The sequence below is a fragment of the Anopheles coluzzii genome, chromosome 2 (assembly GCF_943734685.1).
Source record: "Anopheles coluzzii chromosome 2, AcolN3, whole genome shotgun sequence".
Classification (NCBI taxonomy): Eukaryota; Metazoa; Arthropoda; class Insecta; order Diptera; family Culicidae; genus Anopheles; species Anopheles coluzzii.
This window is the reverse complement of record NC_064670.1, coordinates 1,682,681-1,696,319: the sequence shown is the minus strand read 5'-3', so window position 1 is coordinate 1,696,319 and position 13,639 is coordinate 1,682,681. Positions and strand designations below refer to the sequence as shown.

Genomic DNA, 13,639 nt, shown 5'->3' with positions numbered 1-13,639 from the left:
AGCACCCGGTGGTGGTGCAGGTGGTATATTGTTCTACGCCAAACATGCACATCATGTATGCTTCTGCAGCATGCATCAACGCAGCTACCACACTGTGTGTGCTACGGGTGGTGTGTGACCTGCCCCATCCTACCGGTCCAGCAAAACCAACTGACCAAAATCTAGAGCTCGTACCGCATTCCACGAACAGGAGCATTTGCTGTGCTTCCTTCCTGCCTATTGTGGTTGTGCTGTGCAACAACTCTAATCGCTCTTCAGCTGCAAGTGTCAAAACACAGGGTGATTCTCCGGTGCACTGTTTGGAGCGTCTTTCGAGACCGATTATAATTTGCACGATAATATGTTTACCATTCATTACAATTCCACTCGCTCACATAAACACACACGCCCATTTTAAGACACCTCCGACAGTGTCTGACGTTTGGACAATCGAGTTTTTGTTGAACAATCCGCTCAAGGTAGGCTATGCTGCATCACTTGTACTTTGTCTGTGTACCTTTTTTCTATTAGCCACCTCACTGCAGAACCAACGGAATCCCCTTGTGTCTGGTATCTAATCCTTCCACCTTCCCTCAAACGATTGCGGGACAATGTCCGACATTCTGAGCCCGAGGATTCAATTCAATTTTCCTATTCCACCGAGATGAAGCATATTCCCTTGGACAACAGACAAACCTAAGCAAGAAACTGACCAGCCCTTCTCTCCTTATCGGTTGTCTCGCCCATACGATTCTCGCTCTCTCTCTCTCTCTCTTCCCTTTATCCAGTCGAGATGCTGCACTTTTGGTTTTCTGGTTTCACCTCAACAAAAATGCCATTCAGCGAGACCTCAACGAGAAGAGGAATATTATCGGGTTGATGGCTCTTCAAAGGAAATGAGCTTGCACAATCCTTGCCTCTGTTGGCCATGTACACACCCACCGATCTACCTGCCTGTCTGCCTGCCCTACCGGTCACTGCTTTATTTATTTCCCCAGAAATATCACCCACCATAAACGGGTCGACCGCAAACGGGTCCCACCCCCTGAGGGAGGGGACGACCTACGAAAACTAGAACGAAGATGTTGCCGAGAGTCCAAGGATCAACATTCGAAAGTGGACGCAAATAAACGGTGGGGAGTGTGTGTGTGTGTGTGTGTGTGTGTGTGTGTGTGTGTGTGCGAGCACACGAGAGGGCAATAATGCTTAGAACAAATAAGCACAAAATTTAATACCACAGGCACTTGGTCCATCGCACTTTCCCGACCCGAGCTGCCGGGTGATCCTGCTGAGCAGCAGGACGATACGAAACGATAAGGCGTAGCCCACAGCCTCCTGGGCTATTCCCAGCGGGCAAGGGATCCATCCGCCCGTCCGTCCGTAAGTTGGTTTGTGCAGAACACTCAGCAGGCTTTACTGTTTTTCCTGTCCTCCGGGACACAGATCGTCATCGTTCCGATTCTACGAGCAACCCGTTTACCGGACCACCTGTCTCCCCGCTGTATCGGTGTACAAACGTGAAGGCAAAGCCAAGTCAAAGGATGACATAAACGTGTCCGTAAATTTTTAATAAGCCTTTGTCTGGCTAAACTTTATCGTCCCCATTGTAAATCCCTGACGTTTCACTATCGCTACAGAGGGAGATGTCCAGCAAACAGCCGCACAAGTGTTACACGCCGGACCGTCGGCCATCGTCCCTATCGTTGGGGACGGCATTTTAAATCCAGTGCATGGCTTCAGTGTCTTACCACCCCGAACAAGGCAACACCAGTACCCCGCTCGAGCTAATCTTCGATAAACGCTCAACGCTTTCCTTTCTTAGTCACGCTGAGACAGTGAAGGCTGAGGGCTACGATCGTAACCTGGCGAGAGGGGGATCTTTTTTTTATAATCACTTCCACAAGTTGGATAAATAAATAAATTACCCGAAACTAATGATGAGCTCACGCTTTTCCAGTTTGCTCTAAATTACGTCCGTCCACGTACCCTAGCGTCCTATCTGCCGTTTTGTATGTGTGCAAATGTGTGCCTGTATCGTGTATGGATGTTTGCTTGTATGTATGTATGTATGTATGTTAGCAAATAATAAAACTTTTTAATGGAGTTTCTCACCACCCTTCGTCCGCTTAAGGAATAACTTTTGCCACACAGCCGTAACTGCCGTAACCGTCCTAATGCCCATAATGATGCTTATGTGTGTGTGTGTGTGTGTTTTGTGGAGCCCTTGCCGTCCCACTCGAAGGAGTCAATTAAACTAACGAGAGGAGTAAAAGATCTTGTTGTGGGCTGTAGAGCGATCTGCAAAGCCGCTGAAGATGCTACACTGTGAGAGCAAGGCGTGATGCAGTCCGCCATCACCATCCGCTGTCGGCAGCTAACTTTGATATCAATTTCGTTAGGAATTTCAACATAATTAATCATGTATACATTTTATGAAACATGATTCAGTCTATCTTTGCCACACACACACACACACAGACGTGTGCGCGCAGTGAGTAAGGGTGAGAGAAGTGGAATATTTTCTATATTGCCAACAGTCGCAAACAGTTTTACTTCAAAGTGATTCATGTTCATGGTAATTTGTCCTCCAGAGATTCGATCGCTTGCCACATACCTGAAATGAGATAGAGAGAAAGAGAAAGAGAATCGTGAATATTTCAATCAAAGCTGTACACTCAGCCATTACAAGCAGAATACAATGTTTATTGGAAGCAACAGTAACAGGCAGCGAGTTGTGAATATGTTAGCAAAATTCACCCCAACATTATATCCGATTGCATCTATCAACGTGACACCGGGCTCAAACTCAAAACAACCATCACTCGATGATGACTCGACCTACAGGAACATAATTCTCCAGTTTCCCTTCCGTCCGCTGAAACTCGGAAGCGCAGCACGGAACGGAAATTCCAAACATATCGATGACCTATCGTTGAACTGAGCCAGTTCATGTTCGTATGTCGCTTTCACTGGCTGTGTTCTCAATGGTTATCTACAGTAAGCTATACCATTCCGAACATCATGCGGTTTGTAGTTTGACCATCAATCGACATCCACAGCAACATGAGCGTGTTGTGCTCCAGTAACATATGATCGTGCATCATCCACAGATCTGTAGCTTAGACACAAACAAACTAAGCCTACTCTGTCTGCTACGATGAACGTTGTTGTTTCGATTGATCAATTTGTCCGTTTCGAACAAGACGTCACAACAAACGACGACGCTAGCTGTTTATAAAGCAGTAAATTCAGCAATAAAAACCTGATCTATTGTTTGATCAACTGCACCCACAGGCCTAAAAAGACACCAATAATATTGTACAATTTAAACCATCCCTTCTAGCTCCCGTAATCCATGCTAATGCAATTCTTCTATCCAAATTCCTCCAGACAGAATTAAGAAGATTAATGCTTGTTCCTACCAACTGCTGAGGAACTCGGTCCGTTTCGCTGACTTGTACCTGATTGCACGCTAATGTAAACAGCTTAAAGTTCGTTAGCATAACCGTTGCACAACACAACACATTCAACTTCCACACCCGCCCCATATTATCAGCTTAGCATTTCCTGAACCCAGTTTTCCTATTTCTTCTCCCCCCACCCTCATGCGGACATACTAATGCTATCCCTATGCAAATGGTTTACATCACCATAAGCGCGGTGCCTGGTTGCTACTGTGGCGCTATAGCAAAAGCCAACGATGGAGAAGTGGATGATGCGAATGGTGCATTCGTTTGATGTGAAGCGTTAAGGAAACAAAAAAGAAAATTCCCCAAACCCCCGTTAGAACCGGGCAGCGCGAATGACACTAAATGTCTCAAACAGAGGTGGTGGGAAATGGGGACCGAAAATCGAACTTCCGTTCTTTCATCTTGCCATGCCAAAGTGTCAAGTAACACTAACACTAAAAACCCGATGGAACAACGGACGTCTTTTCTTATCGTGTTTCCCCCGCACCGTTTGGCGATGTGTCCCGGGGCACGCGGCACAATTCCACTCCCACAAAGACGCCGAGCGACTGAAACAATCTGTTTAACAAGCAACAAAATAAATCGATTTTGAATCTTTTCAGCATAATCCACTGTACGCTACACTCCACTTCCCTTGCCCAGAGAAAACACCGTTCAACCGTACCGATAATTTCGACCGTACGCGCGACGACATCAAGTCACACTAGTGAACATCCTCCTCGCCCAAGTCAGTCTAGTGTCAAGGTGCTGGGAAGAGATGGACGGACGTCGAAAACACATCGTTACCGCTTCCGATCGATCCTTTCGGTTTGATTAATGGAATGTAAATCGAACCATCACGCTTCGGCTTAGGCAAAAAGGGATTCGAGCCGAGCCGGTTCCGGACCAAAGTGACGTGAGATTGAATTCCATTCCAGCATACCCACACAGCCACACACCGTCCAGTGCCTGTACCACCTTCGAGAAGTAACCCGAGGTTCCTTCTTTCCGGGTTCCGGGTGCCCGTTGCAAAAGAGACGAAATTAAAAACAAACATTCATATGTATACGGAGCAAAAAATACACACACACACACACACTGCCGGGCACATTGCATCGATTTGAAGGGTATTGGCCATGTTGACAGCATTGTCGACTGGACGGACAGCGCAGACAGACAGAAGGGAATATTTTGTACACGGGTGGTTTTAAATTGATAGAACCTTTGAACACATTCAATTTGCAGATCCTTTTGCGGTGTATACCAAACCTTAGTTAACTCAGAAGAACCCATTTTGTAAGCTCCGTTTAAGCCCACTTCAAAGTCAACCGGTGGAGGTTTGTTTCTGGGAAGTGTGCCCCGGTCGCCAGTTCAGTTGCACGAATAGCATAAAGCGCAGCAAGCGGGGAAAAGTTTGTCACAGATACTTCTGTCTAATTGAACTTGACCCCGTTGCAGTGTCAGCGGAGTAATGATCTAAGCAGGCTGGCGTGTGCCAGCTCATCACCGACTCGTCAACTACACGAATGTTAACCAGATGTGTGAGTGTGTTTATGTGTCACGCACAAACGTATGACGACGTGCTGTTTTCGGAGAATTTAATCGCGTTCTGCATTGTGTCATCGAGAACGATCCCTATCCCTACACAATGGACAAAAACCGCATCCATCTCGCACATCCATCGATAGCAGAGTGTAGCGCGGCACAGACGATGCTAAGCCGGCGACAACATTAGCAACAGACACGCGGTTCGCCCACAGACACGATGGATCCCCCGTTTGTCCCTTGGCAACTGGAATGCACACGGTAGGGCATCTCGCTGAAATTGATTCAATTATGATTAGTTTAAAATAGCGCTCCTCCTCGCGAAACTCGTTTGCTGTGCTGAAAGTCTAATTATTCTTCATTATTCGCGCCTCGCTTGTCGCTCTCTAGTTTCAACGGCCAGGGCACGCTGTTCGCGTGCCAAAGCCAAAGTCTCCCATAGCCAAATATAAGACCGGGATGTGCACTGGAGCTCGCAACGCTTTCCACCACTTCTACCAAAAACTAGTCGTCTTTTAGACGTCATCGTCGACAGCGCGGTCTTGTATTTTGGTGTGTGCAACTTTTCGACCAGTCCCGGGTGAAACTTTGTCTTGTTTCTGCTAATTACACGCCGGACGGGTGTAGACGAATTATATGCACCGGCAACACAGCGCACGCTTCCGGAACAAAGGAAATGCAACGGAACGAAGTGTGTTTTCGCTGGGCTGCGCTCCAGCAATGGTCGGATCGGTTAGTTCTCGCTCTATCACTCCGTTGCACCTGTAGAAATCCAACAGGGTGCGCAGGGAATGGAAGGTGCATTCTGCTTTCTTCACGGCTAGACTTGGTCGTTATTTGTAAGACTTTCTGCAACTACCTTGCTGACGTGCGCGAAAGAACTTCTTACAATGCTACCGGTACGGATTATACGGTTTTAGTTGGGGCCGTTATGGCTTTGCTCTACATTGTGTTTACAACAAACCCTATTCGTCGATCGATACAAGGAAGCATTTCCTCTAACAGAACAACAGATAAACGCGCTTCATTTATTACTCTTCTAATAAACAACGATCATTATCTTCCCTGTTGAATGTGTTATTAAATTTCTACCTCGATTGCTATTTTTAGAGAAAAAAGCACAACTTTCGCAATTTTTCGACACCCTCTCACTAATGTATGCTAAATTGGGTAAAAGTGTTCAAACGACCAACACACGCTGTCACCATTGATCAACATTTTTGTTCACCATCACTTTAGCAGGAACCTTTGCCCAAAAAACAAAGCTCTACTTCGATCCTGAAATCCTGAAAGCATCAAAAATATAACTTCCACTACCTTTCCTCCTTCCACTACCTTTCGTGTTTTGGCGCCATACCGCGCCATAACAAGACTACACACAATGCCCGGCCATCGCCGAGGTGGTTTTTGGCAATTTTTTACACCAATCCTTGCGTACGTACCCCTGAAACTAATTCAATAAAACGTTTTGCCCGTGCGCTGGGAAAACAAAAGGGGTGATAAATTGGAAAGATTAAAAAAAGGGTTTCCCCCGGTAATATTCCCGGGCCCAAATCCAGCCGGGCGCCGCCCACCGACACTTTGGGACACCGACTTGCCAACGTTTCGTCCGGACAGGTATATTAATGCCACAGTAATGGATTCCGAGCGGAAAGAAGCCTCGGTAAAGTCGCTTCCCCCGCCTGCCCTTGTGAGCCCTTTATGCCCTCTCCTCGGATTCAACAGCAAAACAGAGTTCCGTTTTGACAGGGATCAGCTGAAAATATGATAGGATTAAGGCCGAGCGATGCCTTGGGACGGTGGATGTATCCGAATATTCCGTGTACAAAAAATCGAGCCGTTGCCTTACCTGGGGAAAAAACGACCGTCTGGTAAAGTGAAATGTAACAGTAAATACTTTGCTGCAAGTTTGTTTATTTACCTTCCATATTGAACTAGACTCAGATAGACGCAACGGTACGTAAAAATCAACATTACTTTGATACCGGCAGGCTCATTTGAACGGATAGTTCCAGGGCCAAAAACTCCTTTACTAGTCACTCATACATTTTCAATCACGAAAGGAGAGTTTATTTTAATGATTTACTACAATATCCGAATATTCATCCAACTAAACCCAAAGCGATATCTACACCAGAGTAGATGGGGCAATAGCGATTTACAAGTTAACGGTTGATTGAGCCGATGGCACCTTTCGTTTACACGATTTCACAACTTCCATAACGCATCATTTGTTTACAAAAACAGTAGAGACCGAAATCGCTGTAATGGCTAATTGATTTCAAGCAGATGTAAAACATTACAAGTTATCAAGATTTCACGGTTTCTTGCCAACCGCAGGTGTCCCGGTGTGGTGACGCATTACATCACAACCGATGGTCGTTCGCTTTGGTTGGACAGCAGTTGAAGATTGAAAGCTACGATAAAGCGAATCGAAGATGAGATCTCATTAAACAAATGCCCTTACGGGAATAGAGTCGCACCGAACGTGTTACCAAACTGGTTTGACGATCATGCACGATCAATATTTACATAATATTAATTTCTCGTTTCTTTGCTGCTTTTATGGTGTTTAGTTTCCGTTGTTTCAAGATAACAAACAAACCGTTGGTCTCAAAATAGATCAATTTTTATTGAAAGTTTAAAAGATAGAAAAAGAAAACAGCTCAGTCAGAAAACACGGGTTTGATTTTGGGCCGATTTCCGCTTTTTATCCAGCGAATCCAAAACCGGCGCCTGCAGTCAGTCTGCTTCCAAAGAGTCCGCCACTACCGGCTAGACTTCCTCCGGCGCTCAACTGGGAGCCAACATTGGATGCAGCCTGAATGCCGCTGGCCAATCCACCAAAGAGTCCTCCGGCAACATTGCCAATCACGTTTGAGGCAGCACCGAGCACATTGGTAGCAGTTCCAACGACTCCCCGCACTGCGCCACCGGCCGTATTGATCGCAGTTCCGGCCAGGTTTCCAGCCGTATTGACAGCAGTGCCAGCCAAATTGCCAGCCGTATTGATCACACCGCCAGCCGTGTTAATTGCAGTTCCGGCCACATTTCCAGCCGTATTGATCGCCGTTCCGAGCAGCGATCCAATCGGACGAATGCCAGTGCCAGCCGTGTTAATTGCAGTGCCGGCCACATTTCCAGCCGTATTGATCGCCGTTCCGAGCAGGGATCCGATCGGACGAATTCCAGTACCTACATTGAGTCCGGTTCCAGCTCCACCAAGATTGATTCCAGCACCCAATCCAGCACCGAGTCCTCCCAAACCTGCTCCCACGTTTATTCCAGCACCGATACCTCCTAGACCGGCACCAATACCAATGCTTCCTCCGATTCCACCCAGTCCTCCAATGTTAATTCCACCTCCGATTCCGATGCCAACCCCACATTTTCGTGTTGTCGTGCTGGTAGCAATCGTGGTAGTGGTAGGTGCAACAGTAGTGGTCGTGGTAGTTGGTGCAACAGTAGTGGTCGTAGTTGTCGGGGCAACTGTGGTGGTCGTGGTAGTAGTCGGGGCAGCGGTAGTAGTTGTAGTAGTTGGGGCAGCAGTAGTCGTCGTAGTAGTCGGGGCAGCAGTCGTGGTTGTGGTAGTCGGGGCAGCAGTAGTTGTTGTGGTAGTCGGGGCAATCGTAGTAGTCGTTGCTGTCAAACTTGTCAAAATTTGTGTCAACAAATTCACCAAACTCGAATCAGAAGCGACAATGGTGATAGTATTCCCGTTGAGAGTAAGAGTTATAGTCACACTAGGGGCCGCTGTGGTGGTCGTAGCTGCAGTAGTAGTCGTGGTAGTTGGTGCAGCAGTAGTGGTCGTAGTACTTGCAGCGGTTGTGGCAGCAGTAGTGGTCGTCGTAGCAGCGGTTGTGGCAGCTGTCGTAGTGGTCGTAGCTGCTGTAGTGGCAGCAGTGGTGGCAGCAGTAGTTGCAGCTGTGGTGGCAGCGGTAGTTGCAGCTGTCGTAGTGGTGGTAGCTGCTGTAGTGGCAGCAGTGGTGGCAGCAGTAGTTGCAGCTGTCGTAGTGGTCGTAGCAGCAGTAGTAGCCGCGGTGGTTGCTGCAGTAGTTGCAGCCGTCGTAGTGGTAGTAGCTGCTGTAGTGGCAGCAGTGGTGGCAGCAGTAGTTGCAGCTGTCGTAGTGGTCGTAGCTGCTGTAGTAGCAGCAGTGGTGGCAGCGGTAGTGGCAGCTGTCGTAGTGGTCGTAGCAGCGGTAGTGGCAGCTGTCGTAGTGGTCGTGGCAGCGGTAGAGGCTGCCGTCGTAGTGGTCGTAGCTGCTGTAGTAGCAGCAGTGGTGGCAACGGTTGTAGTAGCGGCAGCAGTTGTCGTTGCTGCAGTTGTTGTGGTTGTTGTTTGCAACGCTGCTACAATAGCCAATATCGTCGACAAGTCCGACGACGCTAAAGTGATAACACCTGCGATGGGGTTAATTCAAAGTTAAATTATTAATTTCCGATAGTTCAACCACATTTTGCACTCTTCCTTATTGCACTCACTTCCTCCAATATTGATCGATACCGTTGCCGACTGACTAGCAACTGGGCCGGTGAGTAAACACACGGCGAGTACCAGAGAAGCCAAATAGTTCTTCATTTTGATCACTACACGGCAGCTATCGAAGGATAGGTTCTGAAGATTGAAGGACTTGCACATGCTTTATATACATCTAGTTCAGACCATATGTGCGGGTGCGCGTATCACCTATACCTCACGTGTTAAGGCCACTGTCTGCAGACGTATCCCAATATAACAGTTTGCATTGTCTCGCTGTTTCGCACGAGCCAATATATGGTACACCGCATAAATGAATGAAAAGTTATTATAGTCTAATGAACCACAAGTATAGTTCTACAATCCGATCACGTCAATAGCTCTGGTGGTAAATAGATTGTTCTTTCTGTCGTGCAAAGTTCTTTTTAGGCTTCAAAAGACTCTTTCTTTGTTTCATCGTCGACGAACTGGAGAGCAAAACAAGTTAAATGTTTGCAAAGATTTTTCTAGAACTGAAGCTCTTTTATTTTTTGTAAATAATCATATTCACATACATTCACAGAGCTAACCGTATTACATACGAGGAAAGCTTATCGAACTCAATAAAGAAGTATTGTACTAGTCAATGAGCTTATGCTCCACCCATGCTTTTGTTATGCTGTAACAGACCACATTTAAAACATATGTTGCAATATATCCACAAATCTGTTTAAAACGTTATATGTGATGCTATTTCTGACAAAACAGAAGATATTTAATGAGTTGAAAATACAGTACATGTTTTTTGCATGGATTCTTTATTTTTGAACTTAACATATTAGCTAATAGTAACAGTACACATTCTATCAGCACCGTCTATCAGCCCATAAGACCGGCGCGGAATCCAGTACGGAAACTGCCTCCAAAACCGCTGCCAGCCTGCAGATTACCTCCAAAGCCACCGCCAGCTTGCAGACTTCCACCAAATCCACTTCCCACTCTTGCTCCAATACCTCCGCTGAGGCCTGCATTGAGACCAGATCCAATTCCAGCGGCAGCATTGCTTAAACCTCCAAGCAAGCCACCTGCTGCATTACCGACGGCTCCAACTACATTCCCAGCCAAATTAGCGGCCGAGCCAACCACGCCAAGTCCCGTGCGCACAACTTGGCCTACGGCTGGCAGAATTCCGAATCCTCCTACTTGTGGAGCTCCCAAGCTACCTCCAATTCCTCCTCGTAGACCCACTCCAAAGCCGAGCGGACCCAGGCCTCCTATGATACCAAAACCACCTCCCAAACCGATTGGGAAACGTGTACCGCACGGTCTTCTGGTTGTGGTAGTAGTGCTAGCTAAAGTTGTGGTGGTTGGAGCAACTGTAGTGGTCGTCGTAGTCGTTGGTGCAGCGGTAGTAGTCGTTGTTGTCGTTGGGGCAGCGGTAGTAGTTGTAGTGGTTGTTGGAGCAACAGTAGTAGTTGTAGTGGTGGTTGGAGCTGCAGTGGTAGTGGTCGTCGTGGCCGCAGCTGTCGTGGTAGTTGTTGTGGCCGCTGCTGTTGTAGTTGTAGCACTCGTAGTCGTTGTGGTCGCCGCCGTTGTAGTAGTTGTTGTAGCCGCTACCGTAGTGGTTGTTGCCGTAAGACTAGCAATAATTTGAAGAACAGTATTCACCAAAGAATTGTTAGAGGATGACACAGTAACACTGGATCCGTTGACAGTGACAACTACACTAATAGGAGCAGCCGTTGTAGTTGTTGTGGCAGCCGTTGTTGTTGTCGCAGCCGCAGTGGTAGTAGTCGTTGTCGGAGCCGCAGTTGTAGTGGTTGTTGTTGGTGCGGCAGTAGTAGTTGTTGTTGTCGGAGCCGCAGTGGTAGTAGTTGTCGTCGGGGCCGCAGTTGTAGTGGTTGTTGTTGGTGCTGCAGTAGTAGTTGTTGTTGTTGGTGCTGCAGTAGTAGTTGTTGTTGTTGGTGCGGCAGTAGTAGTGGTTGTTGTTGGTGCGGCAGTAGTAGTAGTAGTCGTTGGGGCGGCCGTAGTTGTAGTAGTAGTCGGAGCAGCTGTAGTTGTAGTAGTAGTCGGAGCGGCCGTAGTCGTTGTAGTTGTTGGAGCGGCCGTAGTCGTTGTAGTCACCGCCCCTGCTGTAGTCGTTGTCGCAGCTGCAGTGGTAGTTGTAGACTGCAAAGCTGCTACTATTGCCAAAATGGTGTTAATATCGCTCGAAGCGACTGTGATAGTACCTACAGCAAAGAATCACAAATATCGTATGCAGTAAACGATTCATCATGTCTAGAAATTCGACCAATGCTTACCTCCACCAACATTTATAGCTACAGTAGCTTGGGCCTGCACTTGACTGATAAGCAGACATGCTGCCACAGTTAAAGTTAATAAAATATTTGTCTTCATTCTCTCTTCAAGTGTGGCAGAAGATATTGAATGCTACAACCGAATTATAGCCCGCACGCTTTATATAGGAAATTTGCGCAAAATAACCACCAGGCGTTTATTTTTTTGCAAACAATTTACAAAACAAACAACATTTTCACACATCGCTAATGAGCCAAAGTCTATGGTAGAAAATTCTGAAAAGAACTGATTCTTTATCGTTCCTAGTAGATTGAACAGTACAAAATTGATCTTCAGTTCTAAGTCACTTGTTGCAAGTCTTTTTTGCAAATACGCAATTTCTGTAAGGCAAATAAAGTACAGACGGACTATAAACCATTGAATTGTTTACTTTCAAGACCACTTTACTTTCACCAAAATATTTGAACACCGCTGTACAAGTCAACCGCTGGCGTATAATTGCTTTCTTTGATGCTCAAAGAGCTTGGCTCCGACGCTCTTTTTGACTTGCACATAATAAAAAACTGCATTATACTGAGCTGGTGAACAGCTTTTGCTATGTGTTGCAGCTGTTTTAGCAACATACAATTAAATCTTATTGTGAAGCTCTTATAGTGGGAATTGTTTGGACGACGCCTAACGACGACTAACAGACAATTCTTTCCACTTGAAGTCAATTTCCCACCGATTCCAGATGTACAACTCAAATGGATGCTTTCATTGGTGTAAATTAATAAGCTTCACCGATGAAATGTAGCATTAAATGCTACATTTTAATTTTTAAGTGCTAAAATTTTTAATTTAAGTTCACTATCGACGAAAGTGACTTTGACATGCACTAACTACTAACTAAAATATTTGGCCATATTCAGAAATAAACTAGCACAGCAACTAAAATTTTATTATTTAAAACGCTCAATCTGAGATAGATTACATGCATCGAAACTTTTCACAAATTTTACTAATTATTCGTTAAGGCCAATGGAACATTAACCAAACAAAAAAAAAGTAAATTAAGTCTACACACGTGTGTGAAATCTACGACAATCTATGGTTCGAACATACAAATCAATCTATCAATCAGCACCTTGTTCTTGTTGCCACTGCCTATGAATGTTAACTATTCATAAAACGCACGTTGACACTGACAAGCCCTGAAGGTCGGAAGAACGTTTTTTCTTCTCACAGTATAGAGAAAGTGATTCTTCTTTTATCTGTGAAACACTAAACGCACAACAGTTACCATTCAAGTGTATATCTTTATTTTAGTTTATACCTCAGTGCCTTAACCCATCAACGCTACACCACCTCTGCCGCCCACACCAATGCCAAAACCGCCGCCCACACCTACCCCCGCAGAAAATCCTGCACCAGCGCCAACCACAGCACCAGCCGCATTTGCAATTCCACCTGCTATATTGCTAATGCCCTGCCCTATTCCATTCACAATGCGCCCGGCAGCAGTCAGCACGGGTCGGGCAACGAGACCAATAGGGTTAACAACCGGAGCGAACGGTACTATTGGACCGGATGTGATGAGCGGAGCAGGAGGAGCGACCGGTGGCCTTCCAATGCGTATTCCTCCGCCAATGCTCAGGACACCGCCAGGACCACCGATACCGATTCTTCCACCAAATCCGAAGCCGAAATGCTCGTGGCTGTGATCGTGTCTATGGCAACCACCTCCGCGACCAGTTGTCGTCGGTGCAGCTGCCGTCGTTGTGGTGATCGTTGTCGTGGTGGAAGATGTTGAACTACTCGCTGCTGCGACCGTTGTTGTGGTAGAGGACAGTTGATTAAGCAGCTGTGTCAGCAGTGTGAGCAGTGAAGCATTGTTAGCTACCACAACAACGTTAGACCCATTGTAATT

The 13,639-nt window shown here is 46.4% G+C and overlaps 3 protein-coding genes across 5 annotated transcripts in view; all 3 read right to left on the bottom strand.

The window, feature by feature from the left end:
- The window catches only part of LOC120949330 (uncharacterized), a 74,899-nt gene that overhangs the window by 37,798 nt on the left and 23,462 nt on the right, over positions 1–13,639 (bottom strand). The gene's annotated exons all lie outside the window — the stretch shown is intronic.
- LOC120949322 (mucin-5AC-like) lies at positions 7,581–9,627 on the bottom strand. Its single transcript, XM_040366542.2, has 2 exons — positions 9,456–9,627; positions 7,581–9,374 (listed from the first exon to the last, which is right to left on the bottom strand). Exons 1-2 carry the CDS (start codon positions 9,610–9,612, stop codon positions 7,684–7,686), a joined length of 1,848 nt encoding a protein of 615 aa, XP_040222476.2. The 5' UTR covers positions 9,613–9,627; the 3' UTR covers positions 7,581–7,683.
- LOC120949324 (uncharacterized) lies at positions 10,229–11,881 on the bottom strand. The gene is made up of 2 exons (XM_040366549.2): positions 11,733–11,881; positions 10,229–11,660 (listed from the first exon to the last, which is right to left on the bottom strand). The coding sequence occupies exons 1-2, from the start codon at positions 11,827–11,829 to the stop codon at positions 10,309–10,311; spliced, it is 1,449 nt and encodes a 482-aa protein (XP_040222483.2). The 5' UTR covers positions 11,830–11,881; the 3' UTR covers positions 10,229–10,308.

Bases quoted from the DNA above. Each gene is read 5' to 3' on its own strand.
- LOC120949322 (XM_040366542.2), bottom strand. From the start codon at position 9,612: ATGTGCAAGTCCTTCAATCTTCAGAACCTATCCTTCGATAGCTGCCGT. The intron at 9,375-9,455 runs GTGAGTGCAATA...ACCCCATCGCAG, and splicing joins ATCGATCAATATTGGAGGAA to GTGTTATCACTTTAGCGTCG.
- LOC120949324 (XM_040366549.2), bottom strand. From the start codon at position 11,829: ATGAAGACAAATATTTTATTAACTTTAACTGTGGCAGCATGTCTGCTT. The intron at 11,661-11,732 runs GTAAGCATTGGT...TCTTTGCTGTAG, and splicing joins AGCTATAAATGTTGGTGGAG to GTACTATCACAGTCGCTTCG.